This window comes from Paroedura picta, chromosome 17 (assembly GCF_049243985.1).
Source record: "Paroedura picta isolate Pp20150507F chromosome 17, Ppicta_v3.0, whole genome shotgun sequence".
Lineage (NCBI taxonomy): Eukaryota > Metazoa > Chordata > Lepidosauria > Squamata > Gekkonidae > Paroedura > Paroedura picta.
Window position 1 is genome coordinate 19,732,841 of NC_135385.1, and position 14,022 is coordinate 19,746,862.

General features: G+C 52.0%; 1 protein-coding gene across 4 annotated transcripts in view; it reads right to left on the reverse strand.

Annotated features, from left to right (window-relative positions):
- The window catches only part of PIGQ (phosphatidylinositol glycan anchor biosynthesis class Q), a 29,024-nt gene that overhangs the window by 6,699 nt on the left and 8,303 nt on the right, over positions 1-14,022 (reverse strand). For 2 of the 4 annotated variants that reach the window (XM_077316543.1, XM_077316545.1), the window contains exons 2-6: positions 8,016-8,730; positions 4,072-4,203; positions 2,579-2,699; positions 842-968; positions 213-366 (exon numbers count right to left, since the gene is read on the reverse strand). In XM_077316543.1, the coding sequence (XP_077172658.1) occupies positions 213-366; positions 842-968; positions 2,579-2,699; positions 4,072-4,203; positions 8,016-8,730 (1,249 nt within the window). Of the gene's footprint in view, positions 1-212; positions 367-841; positions 969-2,578; positions 2,700-4,071; positions 4,204-8,015; positions 8,731-12,463; positions 12,603-13,895; positions 14,020-14,022 lie in introns of those variants that run through there. The other 2 variants (XM_077316546.1, XM_077316544.1) reach the window with 2 other exon arrangements.

Sequence of the window (14,022 nt, forward strand, 5' to 3'; positions counted from 1 at the left end):
TAACCCTCTTGTCATAAAGGAGAAGAAAAGGAAGAGCTGGTTTTATATACCGCTTTCCCTTGCCCGAAGGAGTCTCAAAGCGGCCTGCAATCCCTTTCCCCACCTCTCCCCACAACAGGCCTCCCTGTGAGGGAGGTGGGGCTGAGAGAGCTCAGAGAGAACTGCTCTGAGAGCGGCCCTATCAGGGCTGTGACTGACCCGAGGTCACCCACCTGGCTCCGTAGACGTAGAAGCAGTAGATGTGGAAGGTCAGGAGGGCGATGATGTCCGACAGGATGGACAGGGCCACGGTCAGTCCGAGGCAGGCCGACAAAGCCACGTACCACAGGATCATCTCGATGAAGGGAGACATCAGGTGGATGTAGCCTGGGAGGGAAAGCAGGGCAGCGCTGAGAAAGAGCGTCTTCTCCCGAAGGCCCGGTACAAGCCCTGACCACGTGACTCAGGTGTGGGCAGAAGCTCCAGCCTTGCCATCCTGTAGACCAGGGGTGGTCCACCTGCGGCTCTCCAGATGCCCATGGACTACAATTCCCAGAAGCCCCTGCCAGAATGCTATTAGGGGCTCATGGGAATTGGAAAGGCGGCAGGCTAATGTTCTAAAGGCATAAATGAATCGCCCCAAATAGTGAGGCGATTCCTGGCCTGATGTCTTGAAACGTGCGTTTAGGAATCGCATGGTGCGTGTCGTGTAGCCAGGAGATTGCCTGGCAGCTGGGCAAGAGATGTCCAGAGGTGCCACCTGGAATAAGGCCCCATTTCCACCGCCTCTGACCCACGACACACCAGTCTGTGCGCGTTTGTTTGTTAAGTGGAGGGTTCGGAAAGCACTTCCCGCACTTACTGATCCACAGGTGGATGTGGTAGAGGAAAAACCGCCCCAAGACTTGGTCCAGCGCTCGGTTCATCTTCAGGCCGGCCGGCACGCCCATCAGCCACTGCAGGAGGTCTTGAAGCTGTTCGGCGACGAGCTGCCGCCCGGGAGGAGAGAAGGACAGCTCTGGTTAGGCAGGAAGAGAGCCACCCCGCGCTGCTTGCTGCTGCATCAAACCCTCAGCCTACCTACCCAGGATCTGCATTACTAGACAGTGTCTGCTACTAGAGAGCTAGAGGTTTTGCCTGCACACACATTCTGCTGCTGAGTTAAGGGGAGTCCACAACAGTCTAGACCCGTGAATTTGCTTTATATGCAGGAGTGGCCAAACGGTGGCTCTCCAGATGTCTGTGGACTACATTTCCCATGAATCCCTGGGAAATGTAGTCCATGGACATCTGGAGAGCCATCGCTTGGCCAACCCCTGCCTTATAGTGACTTCCAGACACTCAGCCCAGTTTGTCTGGGAGTCTCACACCCTCCAAGTGGAGACGCCGGGGATTGAACCTGGGACCATCTGTATGCCGAGCACATGGTCTGTCGCAGAGCTGTGACTCCTCTCCAAAAGTCAATTTTACGTATATTTTTTCTTGCCCCGTCAGTTCAAGGAGCTCAGAGGTTTGGACCCAGCTCTCTTCCCCATGCCTTTATCCCCACAACAACCTCGGGAGCAAGAGAGGCAGAAGGCTTTTCGGGTGGAGGAGGCAAAAAAGAGAAAACCCAGAAAGGTGGATCCTGCAAACAATGGGGGGATGGAAAACAATAGGGCAGGGGCAGCTGCCCTTTCTAGAAACCGGGGGACATCAGCTATTCAACTCAGATTTTGCCTTTCCTCCAGGGGATATGATATGCCATATTGAGTCCTGTGAAGGAGTCTGTCCTGAAAGTTGCCGAGGCCACCTGAGCAACACTTGAACTCGGGTCTCTGCAACCCCATCGTCCACTCGATCCATTCTTTTTGGGCCTGCTTCAGATGAACCGAGGCACGCGACAGGAGTTGTAGAGCTCGGTGGGCCAATATGTGTGTTGGAATAGAGCAAATCTGGAAGAGCAGCTGCTCTTCAGTAAAAGAACTCCTGAGGTAACACCTACAAATAGGGTGAACCATGGGTTGCTTGAGAGAACTCCAGTTCTGGAAGGAGACACACAATTCAGCCTAAAGGCTGGGGGTGAAGGAGATTGGGAAGTGAAGAGAAACTGCCACCTCCCCCTCCACAATGGGCAGACAAGTTTTTCATACTCTTTTGGAACCCAAGCTAATCATGCCCATGGAAGTTCACAGCCAGATTCCGACTGACTGCAGAGAAGCATTGATAGAAAACCCACAGCCCAAGAGCACATAGCCTGTGGCATCATATAATGCTCCAATCTATGAAGGCTCATGTGATGTGTCCCTTGAACGGCAGAGGGTCTCAAGTCAAGGCTCTTCACGTCACTTGTTATCGGATCGTTTCAACTGGAGGTGCCAGGGATTGAATCTGGGACCTTAAGCATGCAAAGCAGGTGCTCTGCCACTGTACCACGTCCTTCCCTTTCCTGCAGACCAAGTCAGTTAATGTTTAGACAGGGGTAGTCAAACTGCGGCCCTCCAGATGTCCACGGACTACAATTCCCAGAATTGTAGGGAATTGTAGGGAATTCTGGGAATTGTAGTCCGTGGACATCTGGAGGGTTTAGAGCGACAGCCTCAAGCTCAGGCACACTTACGTCGGCCATCGGGATGAGCGCATTGGCAAGATGACCGATCCGATTCTCCTGGTACAGCCAGTACATCAGCAGGATCCCCAGGGTCACGTCCAGAAGGATGGAAACAAAGATGTTGGCCTTTCTGCAACCAGGGTAGAAAGAGTGACACTCAGACGCAGGGGAAAAAGACGACAAAAGTCAAGAGAAGAAACGTCATCTTGTGCTACCTGGCTCATGTGGCTTCTCTCAGGTGAGGGCGGCACAGCGTCCAACCCTCCCTTGTTTGCAATGAGAGTCACCTCACCCAGGTTTCACTTTCAGGCATAAGCTGGTCTCGGCAGCCATGGCTGGGCCGATTTTGGTCACCCTTAATAATAATGTGGCCACTAATTCCTTAATTTAAAATCTGGATTTTTCTGGATCTTCTTCATAGTTTCAAAGCGATGGTCCAGAAGACAACAAACCTGATCCTGACAGAGAAGGGGAAATCCACGCAAAAAATATGGAACGCAAACGAGGGGAGAGAGGATGCTGTCGGGAGAAGAGGGGGCATCCGAGGTAACCATAGCGAGGGGCAGAGCGCGAGGCAGGTGCGGCGCGGCGGCCCCCAACAGCTGTGCCCGTTCATGCCAAGCTGGTTTCCTGGCAACCCTCTGCTCCTCGAGACAGGAATGGAAGCGGCGTGGGTGGTGCACACAAAAGAGCCGCATGGAAGGTAAGCGCTACAGAACAGAAGCCAACGATGTTTGGGATGGAAGGAGAGGGAGATTTCTACCTCCCCCCCCCCCAAAAAAAAAAACACGGAGCCCATGACACTTCTCATCATCCATGTCCTCTGGCAGGTTTCTGGCTCTCCCATTCCCTGGCTGCTGACCCAAGATGCAGGCCGACCAAGGACACTGAGTGAAGCCCTCCTCGTGAGTTGGAAGGGGGGGGGGGAGGAAATGGGCATTGTTTGGCAAGCTGCTCGTAAGAGGGAGGAGGAAGAGGAGGCGGTGGGAGCTAAAAAGGAAGGATTTCCTTGGCTACTGCAGCCTGAGGACATAAAGCACGTAAGAGGAGCCCTGTTGGGTCAGACCAGTGGTCCGTCTAGTCCAGCATCCTGTCTTGCACAGTGGCCAGCCTCTGGAGGGCCAACTAAAGGGCATGGAGGCCGAGGCCTTCATAAGAACATGAGAAGAGGCCTGCTGGATTAGACCAATGGTCCATCTAGTCCAAAGGGGGTCACAGCATCTGGTAGGTTGAGAACCACTGGCTTATGGGCTTTGGGTGCATTTTCAACCTTAAACATTTTTTTTAAGATGCTGGGCACAATAAATATTGATATAATTTTGTAACCCGTTGTCTAAACTACGCAGACATCAGCCCCTTTCAGATCCTAGCGAATTCCAGTTAATTCTTTTGCTTTACTGGAAGTGGACGCTGGGACAGATCGACAACCGGCTTTCCTGAACCACAGGACTGCTTGTACATTACCCGGCATGCGCGCACCCCCGTGCATGCCCAGTGCTCACCTCATCAGCTGGGCCTGATCCGGGGCCTTCCCGGTGCTGCAGAGGACTTGCAGGTGCTGCAGACGGTGCCTCAGCTGCTGGCACGTGGAAAGTTTGCTCCAGATGAAGGACAACGGCCAAAATGTCAACGCTCTGGACAGAGAGGGGACAAAAACAGAACTAGCTTTTTAAAAACAGTGTCGGTGTCACAAACCAGGGCAAGGCCTCCAAAATTTCACCTGCACTCCTTAGGCTGAACTGTGACGCACGGCTTTTTAAAAAAAGGATTTCATTAGCAGTCAGTAAGCGCCCCCTGTTTTAGTGAATTCAAAAGACCACACTCGCCATTCTCTCTGCTAGGAGGCTAACCAGTGCCCCCTTCTGGCAGTGCAGGGAAAAACAGTCCCCGCCCAATTAGGGCTAACCAGTGCCCCCTTCTGGCAGTGCAGGGAAAAACAGGCCCTGCTCAACTAAGACCCCTGGCCTGTACCACCTGGAGCAACCCTATCGGCGTCCTCCACTGTAGCCCACCCTTCCAGGGTTGCCCACCTCCTCGCCCCCTTCCCAGTTAAACCAGCAGTGTCAGGGAAAGCAGAAGCCTGTTTCTGCTGAGCTGTCCTGGCACGTTATGCGCTCTCCTCGAAAGAAAAAATGGCTGCTGTCTTTGGAGCCCCAAAGGCTTCTGGGAAAGTGGGGAAGAACCAGAACTTTGCCTACCCCTCCCACATTAAGAAACCCACCGAGCGCCCAATGGGAAGTTCCGGATGGAGAAAAGGAAGTCGTTCTTCACCCAGGAAATAACGGGACAGCGGATCAGCTGGCCTTGAAATGACATCAAATTCAGAGTAGATGTATCCATCAAGGGCTGTGACCCATGAAGGCTAGAGAACCTCCCTGTTCAAGGGCAGTGTACCCCTGAACACCAGTTATGCAAGGGGAGGCGAGAAAAGGGAGACGCTTCGGCCTCCACGTCCTCCTTGCAGGCCTTCTGAGGGCATCCAGTTGGGAAGGATGTGAAGAGGAGGCGTGATGGATCAGCCTGCACTGCTGAATACTCTAATTCAGGCTTTCTCATCCAGGGTTTTGTGAAACCGTGTGTTTTTTAGACAGCCCTGGAAGGGTCCCCTGAATGGGTGGAAGTTCATTAAGTGTGAATATATTTTTCTAAAATCGTTAAACCTTTATCGGGGGATATGTCCACATAGGGTCGTGTCGACCCACCCACCCCTCCCGAAATGGCCAATGAGGGGCCTGGAGGGGGTAAGAAGGGGAAGGGGCCCAGGGGTTTCTCAAAACCTCAAGAATGTTCCAGGGGGTTCTCGGTGGTTAAAAACCCGAGGAAAGCTGCCCTCAGAGCAGAAAGGGAGGAGGTGGAGATTTTGGGCGTAGGAGCCACAGTTATCTCCAAGAGCCACAAGATGGCGGTAAAGAGCTGCCGACGTTCCCCCAAGCACAGGGTGAGGGTATAGAAAACAGGAGTGGACAAATGGTAGCTCTCCAGATGACCAAAGACTACAATTCCCAGGGGCTCACGGGAACTGTAGTCCATGGTCATCTGGAGAGCCACAGCTTGGCCACCCCTGCACTAAAGGAACCACCTCCCTCACAGGGTGCCTGCTGTGGGGAGAGGAAGGGAAGGCGATAGGCAGCTGCTTTGAGACTCCTCTGCGGGGTATAGAGTCCGACTCTTCTTCTTCCACGGAATCTTGTGGGGTGACCTTCCGCTATCCCCTCCCCTTTGATCCAGCCAACATCCTGGGGTGGTTGCCATGGTGATAAACTGGACCAGGAGAAACCGATCTCTTAAGCCTCCCAAGAATGAGGAGGAAGAAGGAGGAGGAGTTGGGTTTTATACCCCGCTTTTCACTACCCGAATGAGACCTTTTCCGCCACCGCAATCAAGGGTGAGGCGTGACCACTGCCGCAAACTCACTTCTTACATAAACCAGAGTCGCTCTAACTACAGGAGGGTGATATCAGCAAAGTGACTGCTGCTCCCAGCGGAGCGAGGTTGTGCAGGAGGGAACGGCAAGCACCGGTCCGGGAGCTGCTCTAGTTACAGGGAGAAGGGAGCCTAATTGCAACTGGCACTGTGGCACCAGTGGTAATCTGATGACTCCGCATCCGTCGCCTCGGACGTGACCGTGTTTGACAGGAGTGAGAAGAACAGTGGCGCGCCACCCGTGCGGTTAGCCGCTGCCGGGAGGGCATACCTGATTAAGCATCACAGGGGTTGTTAGGAAGAGTTAGCACCGCTGTGAGACGTGGGGAGGTCGGAGGTGGTACGTCGAACAACTCCGCAGACAAAAGCAAAGGGGAGAGTTCCGTCGGGTCGCCGGGCTGCTGCAATGCACCTCCTCCCTGCGGGAGTCCTTGGCTCTCCCGTGGTTTGTTTTCATGATTTGGGGACGTTTCACAGGTGTTAATTCTCCCCCCCCATCCTGCTGCGCTTCTGGCCTAAGGAGACTTCCGCCAACATCAGTGGTTCTTCCGCTGGCGGAAGAGCCACCGAGGTTGGAGGAAGGGTCCCCAAATAAAACTGGTTCAGGGTTGCAGTGTCGGGAGGCTCTTATCGCTAGGCAATGCTGCTTTCATTACAGAGCCAGACTCCCCATCAAGGCACTGGGTCGTTCAGGAAAAGACACTGCTAGGAACACAGCCTGAGGGGTGAAAAAACCACCATGTGCCGAAGGTCCCTGTTCTAGCATGTGCCACATAATGTGTCCAGGAGATACTAGCAGCGCTCAGATCGCCTCATTCTGAGCTCCACTAAGAATTCTCCCCTGACAGTTCTAGGGAACTGGCTATGGAGTACTCCTAGCATGTCTAGTTACACAAAGACACAATGTTAGTTATAGCAGGGGTGGCCAAACGGCGGCTCTACCAATGTCTATAGACTACAATTCTCATTAGCCCCTGCCCACATGAGCTGGCAGGGGCTCGTGGGAATTGTAGTCCATGGACACCTGGCGAGCCACGGACATCTACCAAACCAGACCACTGGCCCATCTAGGTTGGTATGCTCAACTCTCGACTGGCAGCCGGTTTCTGGGGTCTTGTGCAAAGGACTTTCAATCACCCACTGCCTGACCCTTTTAAGATTGAACTAGGGACATTCCCCATCCCAAGCAGGTGTTCTACCTCCATATGCACAAGCGGGGCAATCTTAAAAACGCTCTCCTGGGAGTAAAGCCCCATTGGGGAGACCCGAGTAGGATTCTGAGGAAACCTTGCTTGAAACTGCTTCTCCGTCTCCCACGGGCGGGGGGGAGAAACGTGACAGAAAACATGCTCGAAACAGAGAACCCCTGATGGTTCTAAAGCAGCCTTCTGTGTGAGAAAAGCCACTTTCAATCTTTCTTGGCAGCCTGATTCGTCTGGACACTTGTTGAAGGATTCCGTTCCCCGCGGCCCCAGGCTACGTTTGCTGAGGTTCGCTCACAAACCTTTAGCGTCTCAGTGGAACGAATCCAACTGCCTTCCGCCAGCTTGGCATCAAAACTTCCGTCCTGCCCCCAGCCTCCTTTTTTCGCAACAGAACGTGATCGAGCCTGACGGCCTGCCCAGAGACGGTGACGGGATTTACAGGCGAGAGCTATAGAACTTCGCCTCCGTTCAGAATTATGCGCCAGCACCAGCCCGCTCTGAGTCTCCCGGGAAATGCAGATTTCCCTTTCTAGTCTTAGACTTAGGACGGGCTTCCTGTGCTCACGAGGTATGTTGTGACAAAGGGCCGTGGCTCAGTGACAGAGGATCTGCTTGGCATGCAGGAGGTCCCACCATGTTCATTCCCCTCCCCTTGTATCTCCACTTAAAAGGATCAGGTCGGGGGTCAGGCCAAAGACCTCTGGTTTTAGATCCTGGAGAGCAGCTGCCGGTCAGAGTCAAGCAATACCCACCCAAAGAGACTAAAGGTCTGACTCAGTACGAGGCAGCTTCCCATGGCCGTGTGAAATATGACGTACCTGCTTAGACAGACTCGAGAGACCAGCGACAGCAGGAAGCTGAGCAGCACGCAGGTGGGCACGGAGGCCTGCTTCACCAGCTCCACAATGATGCTGGCTTCGACTCCTTCCGACTGCCAGTGGGTGAGCTTGACGGGCCCCTCGTCGTACTGGTCCTTCATGAAGAGCGGCTTGCTCTGGGAGACGGTGTCGAACATGGCGGCGAGCTCAGAGGCGTTCTCCACCTGCCGGCCCAGAGAAGCAGCAGCCTCCCTTGCCTGCGGGGCGCCCGGCGGGTGCAGCTGAGAGAGCATCACTTTGCGCTGGTCGTAATACACCAGGACGATTTCGTCTTCCTCGTCGCCGCCGCCGGGGTGTTTCCGCGTGGCCCGGCAGCTCCAGAACTTGCTGCCTTGCTCCTTGCTGAGCTGGATCCAGGGGTCCTGGGAGAAGATTGTGCCCAGGTCTTCCAGAAACCGGTCCAAACTCTTCTCCTCCTTGGCTGGCTTGCTGTTGGACCAGGAGCCCAAGACGGAGACCTCGACCTGGGCCGCACGCCGCACCTCGGCGAGATACTGCTTCACCTGGCCGGGGACGAAAGGGAAGTGGACCACGGCCAAGACCACCGCCGAATTCTGCTCCGGAATCCATCGCCCGACCAGGAGGCCGTTCTCGGCCAGGGAGCAGCAAGTGGGGAAGAAGACTTTAAGCGCCATGGTGGGGAGGCCGCAAAGACCTAGGGAGATGAGCAGAGTTAAAATGGGTGTTGGATGGCTTAGGCCTCTGGAACAAAAGCCTCTGCGTTTAGGACTCCAAGTTGTGATTCTCAGTCGAGTAACAGTAGCTGGACGGTTCGGAACTTGGACTGAGAATCTCCAGGTGGGCTCAGAAGTTACACCCGAACCCCAAACTCCAGAGAGAAGCGCCCCTGGAGGAAAGGGCAGCATCAAAGGGTGGCAGGGGTGGCCAAAGTGTGGCTCCCCAGATGTCCACAGACTACAACTGGCAAGGGCTCATGGTAAATGTAGTTTGTGGCCACCATTTCCCCCATCTCTTGTTTCCATGCCAGGAAGTGGCTCGAGAGCAAAGGGGCCGTCGCCAAGGAAGCAAACCAGACCCCTCGAGCACGTGACCCCTTAGATGGAAGGGACCAGGGAAGGACAAAGGCATCACATGCCTCATTTTCACATTAACCTTTCCGAGCAACCCTGAATATAGAAGGCGACACCCAGCCCTCAATTGCTGTACACAGCAGTGAAACGTTAAGCCCAGAACTAAGTGACGCTGTCTCTTTAAATAACTCATCATCATCATCCCGCAAGGACAGGGCTAGCCCAGGGGTACCAATGGTGGCGTTGCCCTTCTCTGTCCTTCAGCGCCGTGCCAGCGATGTGATGTGAAAACGCCAGGCGCCCCACAGGCTGTACCCTCTGCGATGGACTCAGCCAATTTGTCTGTTTGGGACACGCCATTGGTTGTAAAACTTAATTTTTTAAAAAAGAGGATGACCAATCTATTTAAAACCTAGGCTCTGGAGAAGATGCCACCAAGTTGCATTCTGGATGGGCCTCTATACTCGGGCAGGTCTGGTCTACGCAAAACACCAGCCTGTCAAATACCGCTGGACGCGATGTCTTTTCACGGATGACTTCCCAGCCCCCTGAGGCAGAAAAGGGGTGTCTTTTCGGCAACACATCCTACAAGCAGCAAGCAGACACTGAAGGCTAACTCTCCTCCAGCCCTTTTCATTGGATGACCGCTGAGGGACACTAGACAGAAGCAGATGCGTGGGGATCTAGACCTCTTTTTATAGGGCAGTGATGTGACCACACAGTTTGGCGATGCAGCTGGGGCAGAGAGAGTTCCCGGAATGGGAAGAGGGCTTTATATCAAGCAAAAGCTGCCCTCTCCCCATGGCCAGCATTTATCTACATGTTTAAAGTATGCCTTTCTCCCAGCACAATCACAAAAATGTGCCATTCAACAACCACTGCATTAGGATTTGAGAAATCTGGAGCCACCAGGAAGAACTACGCTGGAGCACCGGTGTGACCACACTGGGCTAGTCAGCGTGTCAGAATACCATCTGGGAGACTCAGATTCGAATCCCCGTTCTGCCGTATAAGCTCAGAGGGCGGACCTTGGCACGTTTTCTTCCTCTAGCTTCCCAAAAAACTCATGTCTATTTTGGGGCCTTAAAGAGATCCTATTATGTGAAAGCAATCTCCCAGTCTGAATACTCTTTCCTGCTTTTATTTGCCTCACATTTCTTTAAGGCAGTTAACAAAATCCATAAAGAATCAATAGGAAATAAATACACACACTATAGCTGAATGGGTCAAAAGGTGCTTTTACAAAGGGGAACTGGACTACGTTACTGGGTATGCTTTGTAATATCTGATTATTGTATGTAATGTCCAGTTGTTACTACACTGTTTCTCGACTACTGTCGGATGCTTTTCTGCAGTCTTCCGGATTTCATAACCCGAGCACTGTTTGTAACCAACCCGGCAAATAAAGACATAAAGAGAAACTATTTCAAGTCTCACGCGGAGAGCCACATCTTGCATTTGGTAAGGGAGAGTGCAGTCAAGTCACAATCTAACCCCCTTTGTGGGATTTCGACAGCAAGAGACATTCATAGGTGGTTGGCCATTCTCTGCCTCCACAGAATGACCTTGGATGCCCATCCCAGCCCTGCTTAGCTTTCTAGAGTGGATGATGAAGAAGAAGAGTTGGTTCTTATATGCCGCTTTTCCCTACCCGAAGGAGGCTCAAAGCGGCTTACAGTCACCTTCCCTTTCCTCTCCCCACAACAGACACCCTGTGGGGTGGGTGAGGCTGAGAGAGCCCTGATATCACTGCTCGGTCAGAACAGTTTTAGCAGTGCCGTGGCGAGCCCAAGGTCACCCAGCTGGATGCATGTGGGGGAGCGCAGAATCGAACCTGGCATGCCAGATTAGAAGTCCGCACTCCTAACCACTACACCAAACTGGATGAGATGAGGCTAACCTGGGCCATCCACTTCAGGGCTTTATACCTTACTGATGTATAAATTAACCGATGCCAAGGTTCACTCCTTGCACTTTAATTAAAGATGACATAATGCCACAAAGCATTCAAGAAAGAGCTCACAAAGTGGGAGAGAGGGTGGAAAGCACTGAACATAATGCCAGTAAGTCACTCCATCAAGTTTATTTAATTGAGTGATACCAATGAGACAACTAGAGATATGGACTATGTATCTGTCATGTGCAGTTTGGACCCTGAAAACATGTTATTATACGAAACAATCCTTACCGCAACTGGCAGACCATTCCTCAGAGACAAGGCTACCCCAAAACAAGTTATTACCCTAGAAGTCCTAGATCTCACTTTTTCTTTTTTTGGGGGGGGGGGAGAGCGAGAGAGAGAAATTTGTTGGGAGGATCAAACAGTCTGTCCAAACATCTCAGGACTCCAGAGCTCTGTTTTATCTCATGTTTTTATTCCACTGTTCTTCCAAGGCACTCAGGGTGGACCTCACTGCCATCTTACCCAGACATCAACTCTGAGAGGTAAGTAACCAGCAAGTGTTATGGCGGATTGGGGATGTGATCTCAGATCTCCCAACACTGTATTGCTACCACTCTGTGAAATTTGCAAGCATCTGAAAGTGATTTGGGTGCATTATCAATAAGCGTGCAAGAATGCAACGGAAGAATAGTTGTTCACTGGATTCCAGAGGACCGCAAGGGCCAGGAGCGGTTAGACGGCTAGGCCTTACAGTGGGGAAACCTTGAGCCGCAAAAACTCACTGTGACTTTGTGCCAATCCTTGCCTCTTTATAGGACATTTTGACCCCAGCACTTTTTCAAGCAGCCAAGAACAACGCCTATCATTCTCTTTTGTCCCACTTGGTCCTTTTGAGTTTGGGGGTGGGGGTGGTGGCAGAGAGGGTCACCCCCAAGATGACCCAGGAACTGCAAATATTCTCCCTTCCTCTATTTTGTCCTCGCAACCTCCTGAAAAGGTTAGGCAAAGAAGGAAACAGGGAGAGGGAGGGAGGGAGGCTGGGCCAAGGTCACCTCTCAAACTTCCCTGGATTTCAGCCCAGCTCTCCTCAGCCCTAACCAACAGCCTAACCACAGCGCCACAACAGAGTGTGCAACAAAACCATTTCACACACACACACGGTGCAGCATGCCCCCAAGCACCATTTCATGTCCAAATTTGGGATGCCAAATGACCTGGGGAAACACAACCCTGGGTTGCTCCTCTCCCTCATAGGGCTGTTCGGGGGCGGCTCTCCAGGTGTCCATGGACTACAATGACCATGAGCCCCTGCCAGCAGGCAGGGGCTCATGGTCGTTGTAGTCCATGGACACCTGGAGAGCCAGCCGTGGGCCGCTCCTGCTCTACAAAACCCCGTCCCAGAGCTAGCAACCCGGCTCCCGCCCTTCCCTCCTCCTCCACGCCTCAGTACTTACTTCCTCCTCCTCCTCTCAACCCGCACGCAAGGAAAAAGGAGAGAAAAGCCCGCTCCCATGGTGGAAATAAACACTTCCGGGTGTTAGGGGCGGTTGCTAGGAGACGCGGCCCGTCCTCAGCAAATTCCCCCCCCCCGTTGTCCGTCCCAATAGCGTTCCGTGCGGAACCCCCGACCTGCAATCTTAGTTCCGCTAAGCTCTTTAACCTAACGCAAGCTCGCTCTCTCCCTCTCTCGGCATGAGCCCCGACGGAAGAAATCACCCGCTGGAATACAAGTTGTCAAGCTTTAAAACATCCCTGGACTCTTGTTTTATAATAATAAAGGGTCTGGGATGGAAGAGACGCCACAAACATTGAGTCCAATGACCCCCTTTTGGTCTTAAAGGTGCCCACTGGACTCCAGTTTTGTTGTGTCAACAGGGCTACCCTCTTGAATCTAGGGCTGAAGTTAAGCCAGTGGCAATGTTGTTGTTTTTCTTTCCCCTAACAGGGTAGGAGTGCTTGGATGGAAATAGGTTGAAAACAGGTTCTCCAAACAGAGTTGTTTAAATGTCTGTTTAGGCACACAGAGACCACAGAGGCTGCCAGCGCTGATTAAATAAATTCAAACCACAAGCCTACAGGATTACAAAGAAAACAGACGTGTATTGCAAACGTTACACATTTGTTTCAATCAGTTTATTTATCTTCAATATCAGCACAATCTACCCCATGTCTAATCGATACCAATCTGAAATACCCACCATTCCCCAGTAATTCATATTTATGTATTATATATTTATATATTGCCCTCCCCGGAGGCTCAGGGTGGTTTACATAAAACGTATGAACAATACATGAAACAATAACAATACATGAAACAATAGAATTTTTTTTGGGGGAAGCATTTTTTCCTGCACCTTTCAGTGTTAAAGAAGGCTTTAAAAAAGGAACTCACCTTTTTTAGCTAACAAGTTTTCTCATGGCACTTGAAACACGGGTGATATACATGCAGCTAATGTGACAGGGATGCTTACTGTCAGGGAAATATGGTTAAGGTTGGTACCTTATTGTTACATGTATTTCAGCTCTGTCCCGAGAAATGTTAGATACAATCAGAAATGCTTCCCCCCCAAAAACATCTCTAAACGTTAACGGGTATCCCAAATACACTCATTTTGAGGTACTAATCCAGCATACTCTAAAACCACTCATATGTACAGCGTGAGAGAAAATAAGGTATTTTTATGGTTGCCAGCCTAGGGTTGGGAAATACCTGGAGATCTGGGGGAGAAAGGAGCTTGGGTTTGAGGCAGGGTTTGATGCCACAGAGCACCCTCCAGCAGCCGTTTTCTCCAGGGGAATTACCTCTGTCATCCAGAGGTCAGTTTTAATACCAAAAGAACTCCAAGCTCCACATGTCCTGGAGGTTGGCAACTCTCTCATACTCACCTGCGTGTATTGTCCAAGGACGAAGCTCTAGCCACAGGTAGATATTGGGGAAAATACAAAACGAGGGCAGGCCTCTGAAACACCCAAAAGTTCTCTCGGCTGCCCACAATAGTATCTCCCCTACCGA